The sequence below is a fragment of the Triturus cristatus genome, chromosome 11 (genome assembly GCF_964204655.1).
Source record: "Triturus cristatus chromosome 11, aTriCri1.1, whole genome shotgun sequence".
In the NCBI taxonomy this organism is placed as follows: domain Eukaryota; kingdom Metazoa; phylum Chordata; class Amphibia; order Caudata; family Salamandridae; genus Triturus; species Triturus cristatus.
This window is the reverse complement of record NC_140594.1, coordinates 383,412,716-383,434,734: the sequence shown is the minus strand read 5'-3', so window position 1 is coordinate 383,434,734 and position 22,019 is coordinate 383,412,716. Positions and strand designations below refer to the sequence as shown.

Sequence of the window (22,019 nt, the reverse complement as noted above, 5' to 3'; positions counted from 1 at the left end):
GGCTTCCTAAACGGAGGCCAGCCATTGGAGGAGAGAGCCGTCCCTCCAAGTCCCTCCAAATATGCTCCGTCTTTTTCAGATTCGGGGCGTGTTCCGTGCTGTTCTTTCCACTTTTTAGCCACGCCCTTTTAGAACAGCAGGAACACGCCCTCGAATCCGAAAAAGTTTCGAAGCTTACATCTGCCATTTTTTTTTTAGCAATCACGCGAAGCTCAGAGGGCGTTGCAGGCGGCGCCGGGCTCGGGAATCCTGTGCACAGCTCCCAGGTGCAGCCTGCTCCATGCCCGGCTGCCCTGTGCGCATCACAGACCGACAGCCTCCTCCCGAGGATCCGGGTGGCTGCGCTCCACCCTCAGCCCGGCTGCTATCTTCCAGTGCCGTCCGCGCCTCTCTATCGAGGTGTTTTCATTCCCTGATAGCTAATTTACCTCTTTGTCGAGGTGTTTAAATTCCTAGATAATTCATACTTTTTTGGTTGCAGGTGCAACATTATTAAACAGGCGACTTAAACATTAGGCGACTTGGATAAATGTGGATGAAAGGTCGCGCAAAAATACAGAATGAAAGTGGACGGTGCATCGTTAATAAACCGATAATCCGCGTTCGTCACAGCCAGTCTGTTGCTGATGTGTAATCCACAAACTCACACTACAAATTCTTGTCAATGGCCGTAGTAGTTAACTGGTTATACAAAGGAAGCGTTTTCGGATAATTACAACGAATTTCGCCGAAAGTTCATTAATTCACATTAGATACTTTTGAAGTGCATCGATCATTAATTTTGCTTAGAATCAGTCCGCGTGACACCCGCATGTTTTAATTCTAAACTGAGATATTATAAATTGATAAGCATTTTTAAAACACCCACCTGCGCTCACAAACCGCGGTTTACATGGTCGGGGGTTCAATGGACGCGGTCATATTAACTTCAGGATCAAAACGGGAAACGAAGGTACGAAATATAACAGTTCAAGGAAAAGAGGAAAAGTGTCTGACTCGGAAGTAAAACTGCAGGGTGAAAGGAGTGTTCGTTCTACGTCAGTGAGCCTTTGTTCCTCAGTGGGTCGTCGGCAGAACTTTCTATTCGTATGTTAGGTTTCCAGACCTGGGAGCTCTCTTCATTGCGGCAGTAAACGTGCTGTTAACTTAGACCCACAGTCTCATCCCAGGAAGTGAAAGTCTGGGCCTTTTCTAGCGCAGAGAGGCCCCTTGCGCAGCACTTTTGTATGTGACGCTGACATCGACAATGCATCAGCGCGCGGCAACCTATACGGATCACCTCGGAAGGAGAAAGTATCAACGGGAAAGTTAGACAGGTGCGCTGGTATGAGCTAATGTGTCACCCGACAGGTCATTGGAGTGAAATGCCGAGAGCAACCTGTAGATCACGATTCTGGTCTCGAGGGGCCTGCACAGCCTATCAGCATTCCAATGTCGATGAAATTAGTTACACTCACAACATGGGCGCGCTTAGTGACTGGTGCGTAGCGTAAGTAGTCAGTATTATGAAGTGCCTCACTGTATTAGGACATGTCTCTCGTTTCATAATACGTGAATGATTGAGGTTCAGACGTGCAAGCGTGTTAGTGCCGAGGCAGCAGTTTGTGTGGCACGAAGTATACATGGAAACCGTGAGTGTAAGGGTGGACACGGGGAGTTCCCACCCTCGGTTTTCGAAAGTAAACACCAAAATAAAATGTGTTTTTTCCCATTTTATATAGGGCGAACTCGGTCCGAAGGTATTGGAGCGCTATACACAAGCACAAGTTACAATTACATATGGTCACAATCATCTTTTAGGCACCTGGAGGTTGAGCTGTGTGCTCAGAATCACAGGATGCGAAGGCGACGCCGAGACTGGAACCTTGTTCCGCCGATTTTTAGATTTTTATCTGGTGTGTGTGTGTGTGTGTGTCACTCACATTCGTAGGCGCGTGTGTTTCAGTTTCTATGAGCAATTTTGAAAATAGCATGCTCCGCATAACTTAAGCAGTTTTTGGACACCACAGCCCCACGGAAGGCCACTACAGTACTGGCTCTCTGCTCCAGGAGCGCCCTCAGCTCTGCGCCCCCCCCCTGCAGACTCCCTTTTACAGCTGGGAGCGCCCTGGACTTCAGATCCCGCGCCGTCAGCACAGCGTCGCACTGAAGGCACGGGCGGGGCATTAACCCCTCTCTCCCAGGCGAGCCTGCGCCTCCCTTGTGTGAGGCCACCCTCCCATCCACTCCTGAAGCCTTGGTTGGAACTAGGCAAGGACCCTGCATCACGCCACTGCAGGTGTGTGCGTTTCTGGGGATGGGAAGCAGCACAGTAACACCATGCACAATGTGAACATGCCATTATGCAAATATAAATCACACCTCTACTCCACTCTATCTCACTATCTCCCTATCTCACAACTTCTCTCTCTCAAAACATCACTACCTCACTCTCTAGCTCACAACTTCACTCTCTCACTCACTACCTCAATCACTCTCTATCTCACTACCTCACTCTTTCTATCTCACTGACTCACTTTCACTCTCTCTTTCACTACCTCTCTCTCTATCTCACTACATCACTCTATGCTTGTATATCACTACCTCACAACATCCCTCTCCCTCACTACCTCACTCTTTCACTACCTCACTCTCTATCTACCTCACTCTCTATCTCACTACCTCACTCTCTATCTACCTCACTCTCTAATTCAATACCTCACTCTCTATTTCAATACCTCACTCTCTATTTCAATACCTCACTCTCTCTCTCTCAATACCTCACTCTCTCTATCTCACTACCTCACTCTCTCTCTGCTAATGCAATAGGTATCACATATGCAAAAAAAAAGCTAATGCCAATAGAAATGACAATGCCATTTATTTAGGGATACAAAAATGATAAAAAAATAATGAGCAATACCAATAGCTCTACCTATAATATTGCCGAGACCATTGCATTGTAAATGCTTGTTTTTTTTTTTTTTTTTTTAGGCATCGGAAGTTTGTGATTTGCCCAGAATCACAGGATGTTGAGCTGCGGAGAATCGAGCCTTTCTCCCCACTTCTAAAATTAGCACCTCTGGCCGTAAACCCACATTTTCTGGCCATTTTCTACAAACCTTTTTTTCTGGCCAGTGCACTATATCGAAACATTATTCCATTTCAGCAGACTTTGCACTTATCCTCCCACAGTAATCAAAAACGTCATTTGCCGTCTCTGCGCTTTAAAATAAGTGGGATTAAAAACTCACTTCTACACTCTATATCAAAGGTTTCCTGCTACCATAAATGATTCTCAATAAATGGCTGGCATTAAGAATACAAAGATATTGTGTCTGGCGAACAGAGGGACTTTTTTTTTTGTTTTTCTGGGTGCAAGGCGAGTGGGTGGGGTCTCTTGTAGTGAATTGGCCCCTCAGCACCCCGCACGGATGCGCATGCCAGGCCCAGGGCTGCTCACCCAGGAGCACCCTCCGCTGCCCCTCGGAGGGTCTGGAAGTGGGTGAATAATTGGCGTAACACAACCTAATTAGGGCCAATTGGGCATGAGCTCTTCTCTTAAGGTACGTGTAATGAGGGCACTGTTTAGTCAACACGGGTATTAATAGAAGCCATTGGGCGCCGCGAAGGTGTCTGGGAAGGCGCACTGAGTAACACCCTGTTCAGGTAGGTAATGGCGCAGTTGCCTTGCAGCGGGCACGGCCCAGTCTCTTTGCCCTGAACCCGCGAGCTCCCCAGGTCTGCAGCCAGGCTGAAAGTGGAAATGAACGGAGGGCTAGGAAAAACACAAATACAGGTGGAAGGCTATTGGAGGTAAATATATATTCTGTGAGGGCAGGCCAGACAGCGATAGGCGCGGTGAGCCCCGCGTGCGATGAGCTATGCGACACTGCAGAATCATTGCTAAACATGGTGAAGTCAGTCCGGTTTATATGCTAGCTAATCATTCACCCCCCACCTGTCTGCCCCTGCAGCGGGAGGTGACGCTGCATGTTTATCTGGTGTGAATTGCCGTGTTTACAGGAGCATGCCTACAGTTCTGTCACAGTACTGCATGAGCAGTGTCTGTCTGACCGTCTGAAAAGTTTACACTGTATCACTCCGCGAGAGAAAAGAAACAAGCTCCTGTGTACGACAGGTGGTATGGGGTATATTCTATATGATACGGATCTGTGAGTGCTGGAGCTATGACGTCGGAGCCACGCATCAGCCTCCTACTTACTACTAAGGATAAAATGCAGCACTACACTGTGCGGAGGCCGATCTTCCAGCATGCTCCGCGGTATGCCATTATTTGCACTTCTAGTCAAGTGAGCCCTCGCCTTTGCACTCAATGGCAGATAACTATTCCCCAAGAGTCCTGTCTGTGCCACCATACTTAAGCACAGGTATGAGAGCAATACATTTGGTTTGGTCCATAAAAGGTCACACCATGTCCCACAATGTAGTCTATCCTTGACGAGTGCACGTTCTAATACCTATGCTGAAGTCCCAATCGAGCATTAAGATTTTGTAAAACATAGAGAGGCCTCCCCACCCCCTGTAACACCCCTCCCATTTTTCCTTAACAGACTGGATGTCCCTACCATGAGGGTGACCAGTCTCCCCCTGCACGGGACCGGAGTACTGCCTCAAGCACGCCACTGCTCCTGTCACGGCACTGGAGCTTGAGGTGGAGTCTGTCAGACCCGCCCCACTCCAGCGGGGGATCCATCCAGCTGAGCACGGCAGGAGTCCACAGCTGCAGGCCTGTGCCTTGCCCCAGTGGCTCCTGGGGGGTGAGGTTCGGCTGGGGCGCATTGGGCAGAGGAGATATCGCGAGGCGACTTCCTGTGGGCGATGCTGCGGTTGATGATTAAAAGACACACAATTGATGGACGGAATGTTGGTTGTCGATTAGGCGCTCAGGAAAAGCAAAGCCGGAAGCGCACTCCACTGTTTCGGTTTGTTTCAGATTACAGTCCATGTTTTGGCGCTTCTCAGCCTCCCACGTACTTTGCCAGTAAGTTGAGGAGAAACCTGGAAAGATGGACAGGAAGCTCGGTGTGCGAGTGCACCTACTGCTGAGAGCTGCGGCAGACTTACTCAGTGGCTCATCATTCCAAGGTATAAAACACGGAAAGAGTGCCGCGGAGCTGGGAACCGCATCTCGGAGAACAGTATTTAATGCAGGCGCAATTCTGAAAGTATTGCAAGCAGGCTGCTGACTGACAAACTTACACAATATGCTGAACTGCTTTAAGGCGGCGAGGCTGAGCTAGCGAACAGTCCTTTCTCTCTTGCCTCTTAAAACAAGCAACTGCAATGCAATAGGTCTCGCATTTATGCGAGTTTTAGCTATTGACGTTGCAAATGATGATGCCTTTTATTTTTGTTTGTTTGTGACCCCTTCCAACTACAGGCCCATTAGCCTAATTGATACTTCCCAAAAATTAATGGGGAGGATCCTGCTGGATAGGGTCCTGGAGTGGATTGAAGAGAAAGGGATCCTTTCTACCTTCCAGACAGGTTTTAGGGCTGGTATTTCAACTGTCGATCAGATTTTTCGCCTGCATGTCCTGTATTGGAAAACAGCCAAGGTGGAGGGTGGCAGCCTCTACCTTGTGTTTGTGGACCTGCGGGCAGCTTTCGACTTAGTTCCACGAGCTAAATTGTGGCAGGTTCTAGCTGATTTGGGCCTCCCGCCCTATTTGCTAGCAGTCTTACTTAGGCTCCATGAAAATAACTTTGCCCAGGTGAGATGTGGCAAGCATGGTGACCTTACGGATCGATTTCCTGTCCACAAAGGTGTCCGCCAAGGGTGTGTGTTGGCTCCCACACTATTTAGCCTTTACATCAATGGTCTTGTCGACCATTTGAATTCTGTGGCAAACAACGATGCCCCAAAACTGGTAACAGCTTGAGTGCCCGCTCTGATGTTCGCAGACGACACCCTGTTGTTGTCTAGAACATCATCGGGCATTCAAAACACACTCGATGGTTTTGTAAAGTTCTGTGAGCAGCGGGGATTGGAAATCAACCTGGGGAAAACAAAATTTATGATTTTCAACCCCCCTAAGCGGGTACGTCCAAACCCAGTTTTATATGGCACTCCCCTTGAAAGGGTTAAAACTTTTGTCTACCTGGGCCTTACTCTGACTGAGAAATTTAACTGGGATAAGCAGATAGCCAAGTCGACGCTTAAGCTTTCTCAGTTGGCAGGGGGACTCAATAAAGTTTTTAAAAAGTCGACCTACAAACCAGTGTCCCCTGTTTTGGAGATTTTTTGTCGACAGGCCAGAGTGGCCGTAATTCACGGGGCTGATTTGTGGGGACATAAGCAAATAGAGACCCTTACCAAGGTTGAGCAGTCCTTTTTAAGAACACTTGTAGGGCTCCCCTCTAGCACGCCTCTGACTCCATTGAAATTTGATCTTGGCCTAGTCTCAATAGATGAGATTGCAAGTGCTAGACCAATTTTGTATTGGAAAAGGTTGTGGTCGATTCCCGAACTGGCCCCATACAGAGCTGAATTCATTGCGATCTGGCCTCTCCTTAAATCTAAAAAGATTCCCTGGCTCCAACATATCAAAGTAGCTAGCGCCTGTCTAGGACTCCCGGAACTCTGGGCTTCCCCAGAAACTTTTTGCACCGGGCTAACAAAGAAAGAATTATCTTCACTGATATATATACGGAATCTTCAAATACTTTTGAGCTCTGTAACGGTGGGTAGATTGACTTCTGTGTTCCTCACAGTTAAATCTGACTCAAAATTCGAGGAATTCATGGATTTAATCGAACCCCCGCTTGCTCGAAAATTATACATTCAGCTAAGACACGGCACTCTACCAGTCGGGTCCTTTTCAGTTAAGTGGCAGACGCAGAATCAGGATAGTTGTCCCGCATGTAATTACAAATTGGAGACCGTTTCACATGTGTTGTTCTTCTGCCCTGTATACTCTGCAATCAGAAAATGTTGGTTAATTCCCATTTGTAGGAATTTGGGATTTCGTCACTTTAAGCAGGCCCTTAGGTCCCTAACTTATGACACCGACCCCCCTATTGTATTTGCAGTATCTCGCTATTTATATGGCATGTGGCGCAGGAGTCGAACTTTTTTAAATTAATTTTTGTACTCATTTCTCTTATGATAACGTGTTGTTTAATTCTTTTTAAATTGTAAAATTATTTATTGTTTTATTGTATTTGCTATGTACTTATGTGCACTTTTATGGTCTTATGGCCGAAATAAAGTTATCACTGACTGACTGATTTTTGTTTTTAAAACATAAATAAAAGGCATAGTCATTTACAATGCCAATAGCTTAAAGTTGCGTAAATGCGAGACCTATTGCATTGCAAATGCTTGTTTTATAAGCCTTCTGTTAGGAATCAGGCCCAGGTCCGATACTCATCAGGATTCGGGCGACGCTATATGGGGTCCATCTCTCGACGTCACCAACTTCCTGCACGGAAGACTGGAGCAGTCAAGCGAGGGAAGGGAAGGATGGGAACAGCGGGGAGTAGAACCTGTAAAGAAAGTTAATAGACAACAAACAATAGAATGCAGTAATAGACTTCTACTCTCAGTAGGTCTCACTAATTTGCATTTACCTCTCTGAACTACTGAATAATATCTGTGCGCTCACATACATACCAAAACACTTATTTATGTCGTGCACCACTTTGAACCCTTTCACACCATCAATAATTACATGTTTGTTTTGCCATTTTTAACCTTGGTAGGGCATGAGCAGCTCTGTTATTTTGGATATATAGGTATGGCGTGAAATAGGTCTCTGACCGTGTACCCTCTTACTCTCAGAAGGTACCCAGAACGAGAACACAAAGCTTTGCCTTTCAAAACGGCTTTACGGAAATTGACTTCCGCTTCTATGAACAGCAACCGTCTAAATGCCAATCCGCCTGAATGTCAAGCTGCTCCTAGAAACAAATGGTTCAACTTAAATGATTCCGGATAAACGTCGGACTTTGATTATCTCGTAACTCAATCCCAATCAGAATTATAACACGCTGAGATACGTGCTAGAAATGTTTGCAGGTACTAAGGTCAGAACTCACGCCCCAGCTCCCCCGGGTGCAAGCCAAGCTTCAGGAATACTTGCGGTTGTCTTTCAGTCCGCTCTAGTCCGTAAACCGGGCACCGCTGGAGGCGTCTTTACTAGCTCCTCGGAAAATTATGCGAAACGCCGACGCCGACCGTCGGCATTCAGCAGCCACCCGGTCTCGCCAGCAACGATCCTCTACTGACGCTGAGAATGCTGAGTCCTCGGCCTAAACACCAACTCCCTGATTCAATTATCCGCGGCGTGGAACACCACCCACGGGAACTCAGGGCTGCGAGCAGCCGCTCGTCAGTTACTTCTCCTAACGTCATTTACGCACAACGTTGCGCGTATCAGAGGCGATTTAAAACCCCTTGGCTCCTCCCCCTCTTTTCGCTGGGTTTTCTGGGAGGTGTAGTTTTGCAGGCGCATGGGGGCCGAAATCATGACACCTTCAGTAGGTTAATCGCAACTAGACAGCTTGGACTGCCAGGTAGGCAAGACCTAAAAAAGAATCTTAGCACCAACCTAGCGAATGGTGGCTAATGTTTCAATCCGGTCCTTACATAAGCAGGTACTGCCAGTTTAGTCACTAACTGGCAGTCCTGCTCCAGTGATCTAACTCATTAATGTACCACTGGGTCACCAGAACATCCTCATCAACAACACCAGAAGAGCACAAAAGACTATGCTGCCTGGTGTCCCTTATCTTTACAAGATATATTGTGGGGTACATGTTTTTTAAGGGATGGCACCTTTTTATTCTAGAACTGTTCAGTTTTTACGTATGGCGCATGTAATTTCAGCTAGGGTACCATGTGATAGTGGAAGACATATTTTGGGGAATCTTGACCTAGAAGCAGTTTCTATGATCTACCTTAAGGTTCTGTGTTTTTATTTTTTTATTTTTTTTATTTAAGAGTTGAACCCAAGGATCCAGGTCCTTTTCAAAATCCCAGTATTCACCCCATAATGGAAAGGTTTCCGCAAGAGAATCTAGTGCCAAGATGCCATTATATTAGGGCTAGTATCTAGCACCAGAAGATGCTGACACCAGTTGTTTTTTGTATAAATCCTCTTTTGCCAGACCTATTTACTTGCCTGCTAATATCCCCTTCTTTGCCTTGAAGAACTAACTGGTGAGTGATGTTGTTGAATGTTATGTACTGTGAACTATTTTGCCTGATTTTCTAACCTGCTCCTCAACCTTGAGTAGACCTTTGCTTTTCGACCCATGTGATGATACCTTTAGAGCCAAATGCTCAAAAGGAGTATCTTAGTTATCCAATTGGAGTGCACTACTATTGTGGCCTTGGAATCAGTGGTAAGCAACAGAATCTACCCAGGATTTCAGCCAGTAATTGCTGATTGCCTGGATTCAAAGAAAAAAAACTCCCAGCATGCTAAGGGCTGCTTCACCAGTGAGATGAGTATTACTGAACATTTCTGAAACCTGTTATTTCCTTTCAGATAATCATGATATCTTGTCACTGAAACTGTACCAGTTAACTGTAGAACGTACACTCTCTGAGGATCAGGCCGACAAGGAAGTGTTCATACCCAGCGTCGACAACATGAAACTGCCTGGCTGTAAGTCATGTTTTTGGGGTATGTGGAAGACCATGTGGGAACCCTTTATTTGAAGACCAGAGTATAAAACATCCTGCTGTGTCCCTCTGCCCCCGTTGAGGCCTGCAGTTTCACCACTTTATTGATCCTTTAAGGCTATTTGCATCTTGTCCTGTTGCAGTGTATGCTTTGCGTGCCTCCATCTACTGTTTGGCTCCATAAGTGCTATGAAACGTGGCCAGCTGATGAGGGGGGAGGGGTATGGGGGCGTCTACCAATCACCACTTCTGCACTACACCTCACAATGAAACCAGTAAGCGAACTGATGATGAACGGAGTCTGAGTATTAAATTGCACACGGATGGATGGATGGATGGATGGATGGATGGATGGATGGATGGATGGATGGATGGATTGGTTCGTTTGGACGGGAGGGGACAAGAGGTGGGTTGGAAGTGAGATTACATGTTTTTTTCATGCAGAAAGGATTAATCCTGTAGGATAAACAGGCTAGTGTACCCTCTAGCCATAGCTAGGACAGCAGCACTCTACTTTCATGCTTTCCCTTTTTGAAGTGAGTGCTTAGAGCCCAACCTAGGGAGTTAGACATCCTCTGGCCACGTGACTCTATTGCTAGTCTTGTTTCAATGCACTATGTAGTGGTTGTACAATTCAATCCCTTCTGCTAGTGTTTTTTTTTATAAATACTGGTTTGGCTCTTTCTAGAGAAGAATCATCATGTGCTATGGATTCACATCTCTATTAGGACATTATTCCAGTACAAATGCCATATGGAGTTTCCTGCCGGCTTTTCTGGCCCATTGCTTAAGCTGACTCTTCTGCTCGTGGGCTGGAAAGTGGGGCTTGTGAGCCATCAACAAAGAAAGATGCAGGTGCGGTTATGTCCAAAGCATGGTCTGGTTTCTGGTCTTTGTCTAGATCCAGGGTGCATTAGCCAGAACTAATCTTCACTCTCATGAACTATTGTCCCCACTACACCCTTTCTTTTTAGGTCAGACTAGACAGTGCAGCTGTCTGCTTAACTGTTAACAACACGTCCTTTGGCTCCACCCTGAGAGGGATTACTCTCTCTCCTCACGCTGTTAGATATTTGACTTACCACTCTTCGTCCCAAGAAATGGTTCCATTGGCATGCACAAGAATGTTTTACATCTGAGAAGTTCACTCAATCATCCCGCTTTGTCACACTTAATTTTTCATCTCCTATATTCATTAACTTCAGAAAGTGATTGCTTTTTGCTACTACTTCTCCGCTCTGGCAAAAATGATAGCCCAGCATTTAAAGTGATTAAAAACTTTTGTGTATGAAACCCATGTAAACCGCTTTTGTGATGCCTGAGTTTACATGCGTTGGTACATTGAAGCAAGGCCTATTGGCTTTTCCAATGCTTGTTTCAGCATCTGCTGTTTCTCGTGTATCCTTAACCACCACCAGAAATTAAAGATGGTCGTAGATGTCAAGTGGCAGTGACAGTGCAGATGATGTGATGGTGGTTGGGGCTCATCTGGGAGAATCTGTGTGCCAGAGGAGTGGCAGAGGGCATGAGAGTCCAATGTCTGGGTTGTCCAAAGTTTGTGCATGAGGGCTGATGTGCTACATTTTAAAGTTTAAACACAAGATGTACCTGCAATTTACATAGTAGTTACCCTGAAAATCTCTGAAGCCTCAGGTGTTCCTGAACGAATATTGGACAGCCCTATTCGGAACTGTTAGTAGTTACTTCTTGAGGGTGGGTGTGGTGGAAATGGCTCCAGGAGTTCTTTTGTAGGAGCCTCCTTAACAGGGGTTTTGGAGGTAAAGAACTGTCTACCATTTGTCACTTTCTTTTTTCCCTACAGTGGACATCCCAGAGGAGCCTATGAGTGGCTTTACCCTCTTTCTCATCATCTTCTTCTCTTTGGTGGGCCTGGTGTTTGCTACGGTGATCGGTGTCATCATGTACAATAAATGGCAGGACAAGAGCCGGAAACGCTTCTATTGAAGGTCTGCGAGGAATTGGCGTTCGATCACCAGCAGGGCTCCCAAGGCCCAAATGAACTCTAGTGCGGTCACTGGCTAGACTGTGCTTCAGCACCTCTGATTCTGGCACTGTTTAAGTGTACTTAAACACCTCATATATTTGACTGCTTACATTGGCTGTGTCTACCCAGCACCATTCTGGATTACACACACAAGGAGCCATGTGTGGCCATCTGCCATTGAGACTCGGACATCTAATGGCAGAGAAGAGAGGTGTGCTGCTATCCAAGGGTATTGTGGTGGCTGGGCAGATTGAGGGATGGGGAAAGGGGAAGAAAAGGACTGTTCTCAAAACGAAGATGTTAGATCTAGTTGTTGCAGGCCTCCTGTTCACTACTTCTTGCTGTTGGAAGCCTACATGCGATCCTGCTATGATCCCTACACCAATAAGGAGGAAACTCTCAACTAATACTATATATATATTTTGTTTTCCTAAAAAAAGGCAAATGAAAGATTAATCGAGACTTATAGTTAGATTACTACCCAACGTCAAGATTTGGCAAATATAAAATGCCATGCCCATTTCAGAGTTACTTAATGGTACTAACATGTCAGTTCAACCTGTGCAATCTTGCGCTGCATTATTTAAGCTTTCTACCAATCTGGCTTTTAGGGTCGCTTTCCCTAAGTTAAAGTAGTGTTGCTTAATAAACCCCAAAAGTGCGGGTTGGTTCGACTAATTAATTTACTGCCTCTAATCAGCCCTTCTCTTTTGCCTCCTAATCTTACCCTGCATTGAAGGCCAAGAACACTGGCATTTTAAGTGCTAAATAGTAAGAGTTGCCCAACTCCGCAGCGCATTTTTGATTTCTGCGTATGTCGATGCTGTACATCAGACGTTATGCGAGTCCGAAATAGGTAATCTTGTGCGCTAATTGTAGTAGCAGCTGCCCTAGCTCACACAGTATAGTTTGGGTGAAAGAGCTTTGCCATTTTGTGAAGTAGCACTTCCTGCTCAGCTTGATACTTCAACTAGCATCCTCTCCTACCCTCCTCTTCCTGGGTACGACAGTTTCCTGACACGTTGATGTGGAGTGTCTGGGATGGCCTCCTGTGTAGAAGTCTGAGCACTCTTCCCCTATTTTCTCAGCTTGGACCTGCCTCTTTTCTTTCACAGCTGGCTGCCATAACTCCTAGGGGTGTGGCGAGCACTCAGTTTTGCAGTTCACAGAAGCAAAGCTTTGCGGTATACACCTGTCTGCTTTGATCTCCCAGACTGCCTCCTTCCTTCCCGGGACTATTTCACTCTGCTTTACCTTCTGGCCTGAAAGAGGCTTCTTGTTAAAGTGTGGATTCCCTGATCACCCAATCGGCCTCATTTCTTCCCAAGGTGGCAAAACTCTGGCTTTTGGTCAAAGGTCATGTCCGAGATAGAATGACTCCTTCCCCCTGTGGCTATCTTACCCAGCGCTTAATTCCAAGGTCTGGCCACCTTCTAGCCTGTCTCACATACCGTAATTTCAGTCTCTTATATGCCATAATCTTATTGCCCATTCGTCTGTCTCTTGATCTGAAGCATCTTTCTTGCCCCACATCTACAATCCCGGTATCTAGGCGCTACCAAGATCCTTTTCTTCTTGAGTTTGGCCTTTTAATCTGCCCAGTCACTAAGGCGCATTGAATTTGGCAGCTGTTAAGCTAGATACATTTCCTGTGTGTACACTTCTACCTCTTCCCAAAATTAGTTGGTTTCCTAGTTCTTAAGATGCTTATACTGTGCCTCCCCAATTTCTGTTCCGTAGGATAGAAGTGCTTGGATTTTAGTTGGTGGTGGGGCGTGGGGGCGCCTTAATGTGTCTGAGTTTTAGACAACGGGTTCGGGGTGGACAGTTTTTCTCCAAAGAAGCAAGTCACCAATCGGTGTGTGTGTGAGGATTGTGGGTTTTTAGAAGTTGGGGAGGGTGGGAGTGGGATATTGTGTGCCTGAGCGTTAGTGAACTGGGCAGGGTGTTTTTATTATTGTACAGTTTCTTGTTCTTTCAGTCGGCTGTTTTTAATTTTTACTTTTCATAACACTGGATTTGGAGTTTACGGTTTTGAATAGGCTGTACTGCGTGCACAACCTTGATGAATCCTAGGGATTTACAGGTCTTCTGCTGCCTTCACTTGGATCTTTGGGATTGTATGACTGCTGGAATAACCTGTTTTCTGTTTTAGCTGCTACTGTCCAACTCGAGGATATGGTAAAAAAAATCTGCCGATGATTACAGTTAAGCTTTTCCAAAATGCTTAGTAATAGAGCTCCTAACCCTGGCCTGGCAACTGGACTTACATGCACATTATAGCTTCAGTATCATTCCTTGCCAGTTCCTGATTCTGTATTAGCCTGGTGTAGGGGTATAATGCTGCCTCTTGCTGTGATCCTATGATGTCGCTGATGCCGCCCTGAAGCTGAAAGAACAACATTTGCCTTTAGCCCTGGCTCATCCTCTGTCCCTGCACGGTGGGACGAGCTGCTTTTGCTGATTGAAAAGTACTGTGCTGCACTGAGCCCACAATGAATCTGCACTGTGCTGCCTTATGTTGTGTGTGTTTGGATTGGAAAGGTACGAAAGATGTGTAGGTGTACTCCAAAATGTGTGTGCCCTCTATAAAGTAGAAACCTGTACCATGAGTGTACTGGGTAATGTGTGTGTTGGTAGTGCCATAGCGGACTACAGTTCCACATTTTTTGAATCCTCCCTTCCCTTTGGGAGTGGGATGGTGTATTTCTTCTCGTTTTGCCTTGCCTCTTTATTTAACCTAATTAGAGGAGCGGTTTGAAATGCTTTTGTTTTCTATTGTGTGCAACTGCCTTGTGTATGTTTTCTTGGCCTCAAGGATACAAAGAACACCCAGTAATTTTCTCCATCAGCGGCCTGTCTGGTTGTAATACTCTCGAACCAAAAGGAAGGAGGACCCTCCACTTCACTAAGTCTGTGTTCATGAGCAGGGGGTGTATATAGTTGGACCACAGGGCAGTATCGATGCCAGATGTTCATGATCACCCCGGACCTTGTAAATGAGTTGTACATTAATTTACTGAAAGCATATTTATCTTGTGTGGATATTCCGATAATCTGGCATGGACGGCGGTCTCCTGGCCATTTGTTGGACACTATTGGGTCCAATTTTTGTGCCCTGTATAATACCTAGAACTAGCTGTGAGACCAGAACTCCTGTGACAGAAGTTTCGACTTTATAGAGTGGGTGATGTGTGGGGGGGAGGAAGACTGCTTTATGGGAGGAAGCAAACACTGTGTAGTGAAACTGCATTACAGATCCTTCCTTTTTTAGAAACTGACCAAACTGGTAATTATATAAAAAGCCTAATGAACCCTTTGGTCATGACGTAACTGTCCTTACGTGGGCGCAGTACCGTTTGGTCTGGCTCCACTCCATATCACCTGAACGGGATAAACCAAGCTCTTTGGTATTAAGAGCTTCTGAGGTATCTGTTTGTTGCATATGAAGTTGGTGTTGATTTCTGTGCTGGAGATGATGGCCAGCCTTTAGGGTTGTGCGTTTTTCTTTTATACTTTTTTTTTTTTTTTTCTGATTAAAGTCTTTGCAAACTATTCTCATTGTTTCCTGTTACGGGGAGTAGTTTTTTTTTTTTTCCTTTCACTCCGCTGTTGAATGCATGTCTGTGTAATAAACGTGTCTTATCACCCGTGTACCGCATTGAATTCTTCCTTTACTTTTATTGAAAATAAACACTTTACTGTACGCTACACTAAATACTGCATGGCAAAAGATTACCAATGGAAACCGGAGCTCTCTAGCTCTTTTCCAACTGGAGAAGAGTCCAAATGTCTCTATTTTGACTAGATGTTATAGTTAATTCAATTCTTTCACAAGAGGGGAGAGATACAGGGCATTAGTGGGTTCACACCTGCCCTTAGTCAGTAATCAAAACCCAAAAATGGTCTGACATCCTGTGCTTAACTCAGCTCGCTACTTTAGCGAGATGTGAGAAAGTGATGTGTTGACATCCATGCTATCACTACCTACTTTACTCCTAATTTATTGGGCCATTCCAAGAATTGGACGAGGATGGCTCACTCACTCACTCACTTAATGTGACATGCTTCAGCATTTGCCACCTAGTCCCACCCTGGTAAGATGATGCTGCCAGGGCAGACTCAACCTTGGGCTTCACCGGAGGGAATTCTAGATATATCTTGTCTGGATAATACCGTGATCCAGCTAACTGGTTACAAATACCTTAGGCTAAACCACAAAAGTGTCCTTTATTCTGGTGGTATCCCACGTATATTAAAAAGTTACTAAAGGCGTAACTACAGGAGGCATATGTTTGTGTAATGACCGATGTGCGTCTCTGTATACGAGTGAATATTCATGCCAACATGTTTCTGCCTTCCTTTGGCCTGTTCACCTATGGCATTTGTCAGGGCTGTATCTGTGAGTCCCTATACTGCATGACATATGACCTATCGGTCATTACATCACGCTAAAGTAGCCCACTGAGTTAAGCACCAGAGTGTCACGACATTTGTGTTTTGAATAGTTAATTTAATGCCACGTCTTTTCAACAGTCTATGGACCTGAATTGATATCTGGGAATCCAGATTGTAACAGCTTAAGCAAACACATTTCTTTGTATGAAGCAGCTTGAAGGCCACACTGTGAAGTCGTGGTTAGATAAAGCGACCGTATGGGTGGTGCCATAGGAAACTATTGTGACAAAAGAGCCTTTGATAACTCTTCTCCCACTTCTGCCCAAAATCTCTGCATAGGTTGCCTCCTCCACTTTACATTGGAGGTACTCTCCACTTAGAGCCTGTCCCATCTGTATCACAAACTCCTGTTGTTGTAATCCCTATGCAATATTTTAAGTTGTATCACCCGAACGTTGGCCCGGATTGCGCATAATATATATATATATATATATATATATATATATATATATATATATATATATATATATATATATATATATATATATATATATCCACAGCTCCTTGTCACGGACAAACCCGAGCCTCTTTCAGCGGTGGGCCGTGGTGGGGTCGCGAACCCCTATAATCCACCACAATCGTTCCTTCGACGTCAGCAAGAACGATTCCACAGCCACTAAATCCTTTAAACAGCGTGTTTATTTAAGTATAGGTTGTGGCCAAATCACTCGACGCGTTTTGGAGGAAACCTCCTTTCTCACGAAAATAAATATAGATATATTATATATATTTATTAACGGCTTTTCCGCACTGATGACGGCAAGAGCCAGACACGCGTCTGCGGATGTTTTATAGCCGACACATACCCCGTGAGTGCACCGGACCTTGGGAGTACCATGAACTCCTTGTTTTTGCTATATATATATATATATTCAAAATTAAGGCATGTCCTTTTCATGCCCAATGGAAAGCACACACGAGTAGTGTTCCGCAAAAATGCTTTATTGTGCAGACTGGTTTCGCCTTGCGGCTTTGTCAATGTCATGCCCACAGGCCTGGAGAAGAACCTTGTTGAAGCACAAGCAAAGAACATGCAGAAGACTGGCAGGACGATGAGACCAGGAGCAGCAGGAGTCTTCCTTGATTCAGTCTCGGTTTGAGACGAAGTCCAAGGTGCCTAGACGGTTAAGTTGAAGTGGTTTCGGATCTGAATCTTGTCCCAGCGAGGAATCTGAAGAGCCACCCACAGGTAAGCCCTTAAGTACCCTAGGGAAAGGGTTGGGATGATTCAAGGATCCCTCCCAGAAGAGGTGTTGGACAGAGGGGAGTTTACTCCCGTGTCCTTTGTCCAGTTTTGTGCCAGAGCAGGAGTCAACGGCTTCCTGAACTATTTCAAATTGGAGTATGCAAGGAGGGCACCAAATGTGCCCTTCAAAGCAGTCTGGTGGCACTGGCAAGCACCCCCACCCCAGCCCAATACACTTAGTCCTGTCTGGGAGGATAGTCACATCTCCCTGTGGCAGGAAACCATTGTTGTACCTTCCCCTGCTCGAACTCAGCTCAGCAGCATGAGGGCAGAATAGTGTCTGTGGTCGGCAGCAGCATTAGCCTGCTATTAGACCCCAAAAAAGACTGGTACTGGGAATATGGGGGGGGGGGGCTCCCCTAGATCCTACATCCAGCATTGGAATTGTTGTTTAGGTAGGATTCCAACATGTTTGATGCCAAACATGACCGGTTTCGGTGCAGCCAATTTATAGTTCGGCATCTTGTATTTGACTTGATGTCTGCTATATGTATTAAATGGCTGACTGCACTTACAAAGCCTGGAGAATCGACTCTGGGGATTGTAGAGGGTCCTTGCAACCAAGCACCCTGCCATAGGGGTGACTTATAGGTTTTAAGTGCACTGACATCAGCTATAAGGAAACTTTAATTTGTTGTAAGTGGTGCTAGCACCAACTTACAATGGCTCTAATGCCAGGCATGTAGTCACAGTTTGAGTGGTCTCTCATGGGTAGCATTATGTTCGAGGCATGTGGGCTGCTGAATTCATATCTGTGCATAGATTGCCGCCTAGTGTTGGGTCCGGATGTTTGCACGTTGTTGTCCTGGAAGAGTCTTCGAAGTATCCTTGGATAGGTGACTCCTCCCCTGGACTACAGTGCGCATGGGCATCCTCTCCATCCTCAGATTGTTTTTTTCCGCCATTGGGTTCGGATGTGCTATCTTAACTCCAGTTAGGAAAAAACTTTATCGAGGCCAAAAGGCCTTTAGTTCGCGTCGGTACTGTTCACTCGATCGGTTTCGACTCTACCTGTTAGCTTACTAACTTTAGAACCAACTTTCGCTTTTACCTGTCCATCGACGACACAGACGATGGAGTCGAGGACACCATTCAAGAGGTGCCCGGTATGCAATGCGAAATATCCCCATATCGACGTCCATCCGGTGTGCAACAAATGCTTGTCGCCGGACCACGACGAATCGACATGCATGGCCTGTGCCCGGTTCCGTTCCAAGAAGACTCTACGGAATCGACGAGCGGCGAGACTCGAAGCGCAGCATGCGGCACCGGCCCCGGCAGACATCTTCAACGCCGAAGAGGTCGAAGAATTGGAAATCCTACCCTCCAGTCCCGTTTCCGAACATGACTCCGGTTCGGACGACGTCGACGAATCACTCTTTCGCAGAGATGAAGACAACATCGAGGTAGGAGACGCCGATGAGGCCTTAGGGGCCGAAGAGAGTAGCTCCAATGACGAGCAAGGCTTACCCGTTCAGACTGACGAGAGCCCAGTGCCACAGTCTATGGCTCCGGTCGAGGGATCGCCTTCGGGCCTTACCCGAGACCTATCCCGCAGTTCTTCGGCCCCGCCCTCGGGCCCGGCCTCGGACGTTCAGCGGCAGCCATTATTACCTAAACCGGCTGGTTTCCCTTCTACAAAACCGAAACCGAAAGCTGCACTGGTACAAATGAAACCGAAACCGAAAGTGGCGCTAGTCGGATCGAGGCCTTCCACACCTTCGACGCCAGCAACACGCGTCGGCACCGAGCGCAACAAACGAGACTTCGGTGCCGAACTTGAAGCGGCCGACGTCGGAGTCGGCATACGGAAAAAGGCCCTCGGTGCCATCAAACCTGCTCGGCTCGCGGCGCCGACGCCATCGACTCCTAAACCAAAGGTCGTACTGCCTGCTGCGTCTCACGTCGCTTCCACGGCAACACCAAAGCCTCATGCATCGAAAACGTCGACGGCCATCTCCGCCCCTCGACCCGATGACCCACCGGCGCCGAAAAAGTCCACAGCCGCCTCTACAAACCTGGTCGGCGCCAAGGCCTCGAAAGCGCTTCAAGCGCGAACCGTTGCAGCACAAAGCAGCAAAACCCAAACGGTCCTCCAGGACACATCGGGCTCCGGCCCACTAAAAGCTCAAGCAGCCTCTTCGGCGCCAGCCAACATAACTTTTGGCCTGCCGCCATCCACGGTCCCGAAAATATTCCAACTGAGGACACGGGTCACCCACACAACGGTTACACCTGCTGCGACGTCTCCGTCACATTACATCGACGCCAACACTGGCAGGATGATTATCCATGAACGGAGGATAACTTCGGAGCCACCTTTGGACCCTTTCAGGATCCCACTAAAAAGAAAGCTGCCTGTGGACTCAGAACCTGTGCTTTGCGAATCTTTCGACTCGCCCTACCAGGATCCACTATCATTCTCTCCCACACACTCCGACACGGATGCGTTGGCAGGCTATATGGATGACCAAGTCCCTTACCACGGAGACATGGACCCTGATGACCAACAGGACCCTGATCAAACTTGGGGCGACCCTGCAGACCCCAGTGCACCTCTAGATGCACAGGACCCACAACTCTATGGAGCAAAAACATCTCCCACAGAGGACACTGCAGCGTTCAACGCTCTTATTGAACGTGCTGCGGATAATCATGGAGTGCAGCTTCACTCTGACACCGTGGAGGACGACTTCCTTATGGACACTTTCGCTTCCTCAGAAAGGCATGTAAAGACTCTGCCCATTTTGAAAGGGGTCCTCAAACCAGCCAAGGGCATCTTCAAGGAACCCACCAGGGCAAGGGTGATAAACCCCAGGATCGACAAAAAGTACAGATCAGCACCTGGGGACCCTACTTACATCAGAGGCCAATTACCTCTCGACTCCATTGTCGTTGCGAATGCTCGCAAGAGGGCACACTCGCAAACGACAGGTGACGCTCCTCCCCCGGACAAAGAGTCCAAGGTGTTAGAGACCTCTGGCAAGAGAGTTGCCGCCCAGGCTGCCAACATATGGCGCATAGCCAACACTCAAGCGCTCCTCGCTCGCTACGATAGAGCGCACTATGACACATTGGAGCAACTACTCCAACATCTCCCTGACCCGTTCAAAGAAGGTGCAGAGATTCTTATCAGAGAGGGACAGCTACTCACAAATGCTTCCATCAAGTGTGCACTAGATGCTGCAGACACGGCTGCCAGGGCCATAAACACAAGCGTCATGCTGCGACGACATGCCTGGTTGCGAATCTCCGGATTCGAACCTGAGGTGCAAAATAATATACTAAACCAACCTGTCAACCCCGACTATTTATTCGGGCCGGAGGTTGACACAGCCCTTGAGAAAATAAAAAAGGACACTGCAAAGTCCATGGGGGCTCTCCAGACTCAGTCCTTTCGGAGCAGCTCCTTTCGTCGCCCCGGAAATAGAGGAGCAGGTAGAGGACAGGGGTCACAGCAGACATACAACAAGGGCAATACCCAAACCACCTACGATAAAAACACCCGGGGTGGATATCGTGGCTCCAGTACAAAGGGCAGAGGACGCGGCTACGGCAACACCAGGTCCTCCCCCAAGAACAAGCAGTGACGCCCTCTCCCTTCCTCCCGACCACATAACACCTGTCGGGGGAAGGCTACAAAGGTTCCTGTCCACGTGGAACTCCATCACCACGGACAGGTGGGTCAAAGATATTGTCAAATACGGTTACTGTCTAGAGCTAACCTCCACTCCACCCACAATACCTCCAAGAAACCGTCCTATGTCCTCAGAGCACTTAACGCTCTTACAGCAAGAGGTGCAAAGTATGCTTCTAAAAGGCGCTATAGAGGTCATACCCGTCCACGAGCAGGGTACGGGAGTGTACTCCCTCTACTTTTTAATACCGAAAAAGGACGGGTCACTCAGACCTATACTAGACCTCAGACCCCTGAACCGGTACATTCTTTCCGAGCACTTTCACATGCGCACTCTCCAGCAAGTCCTTCCGCTTCTCAAGCAGGGAGACTTCCTGGCCACACTGGACCTCAAGGATGCGTATTTCCACATACCCATTCACCCCTCACACAAAAAATACCTCAGGTTCACTGTTCAGGGACAGCACTATCAATTCAAAGTCCTGCCCTTCGGCGTAACAACAGCACCCAGGGTTTTCACGAAGTGCCTAGCTACTGTGGCGGCACATCTACGGAGGCAGCACATACACGTCTACCCCTACCTGGACGACTGGCTCGTTCAAGCGAAGTCAGCCCAGCAATGTGCCAGCCACATGTCCCGCACCATTCACCTCCTTCACAGTCTGGGATTCTCACTAAATTACCCAAAATCCCATCTCCAGCCCGCACACGTACAACAGTACCTGGGTGCGACTATAGACACTCTGGCGGCCACAGCTCAGCCAAATTTAGTAAGGATCAACAGCATGCAAATGCTGATTTCCAAGTTCAAACCCCAACACTCCCTTCCTGCGCGAGTGTTCATGCAGTTGATAGGCATGATGTCCTCCTGAATTTTCATAGTCCCGCACGCAAGATTACATATGCGCCCGCTTCAGGAGTGCTTAGCACGTCAGTGGAATCAGGCTCAAGGACAGTTGAAAGACCTAGTGTTGGTGAGCGTTCGGGCATACAACTCTCTGCATTGGTGGAATCCACAAAACCTTTGCAAGGGCCGACC

The 22,019-nt window shown here is 47.1% G+C and overlaps 1 protein-coding gene across 1 annotated transcript in view; it reads left to right on the top strand.

The window, feature by feature from the left end:
* LMAN2L (lectin, mannose binding 2 like) overlaps positions 1 to 15,293 on the top strand; it is a 243,166-nt gene extending 227,873 nt beyond the window's left edge. The window contains exons 7-8 of the mRNA XM_085634525.1: positions 9,498 to 9,617; positions 11,457 to 15,293. Coding sequence (XP_085490651.1) covers positions 9,498 to 9,617; positions 11,457 to 11,599 — 263 coding nt within the window. The 3' untranslated portion in view covers positions 11,600 to 15,293. The remainder of the gene's footprint in view (positions 1 to 9,497; positions 9,618 to 11,456) is intronic.
* The last annotated feature ends 6,726 nt before the right edge of the window (positions 15,294 to 22,019 follow it).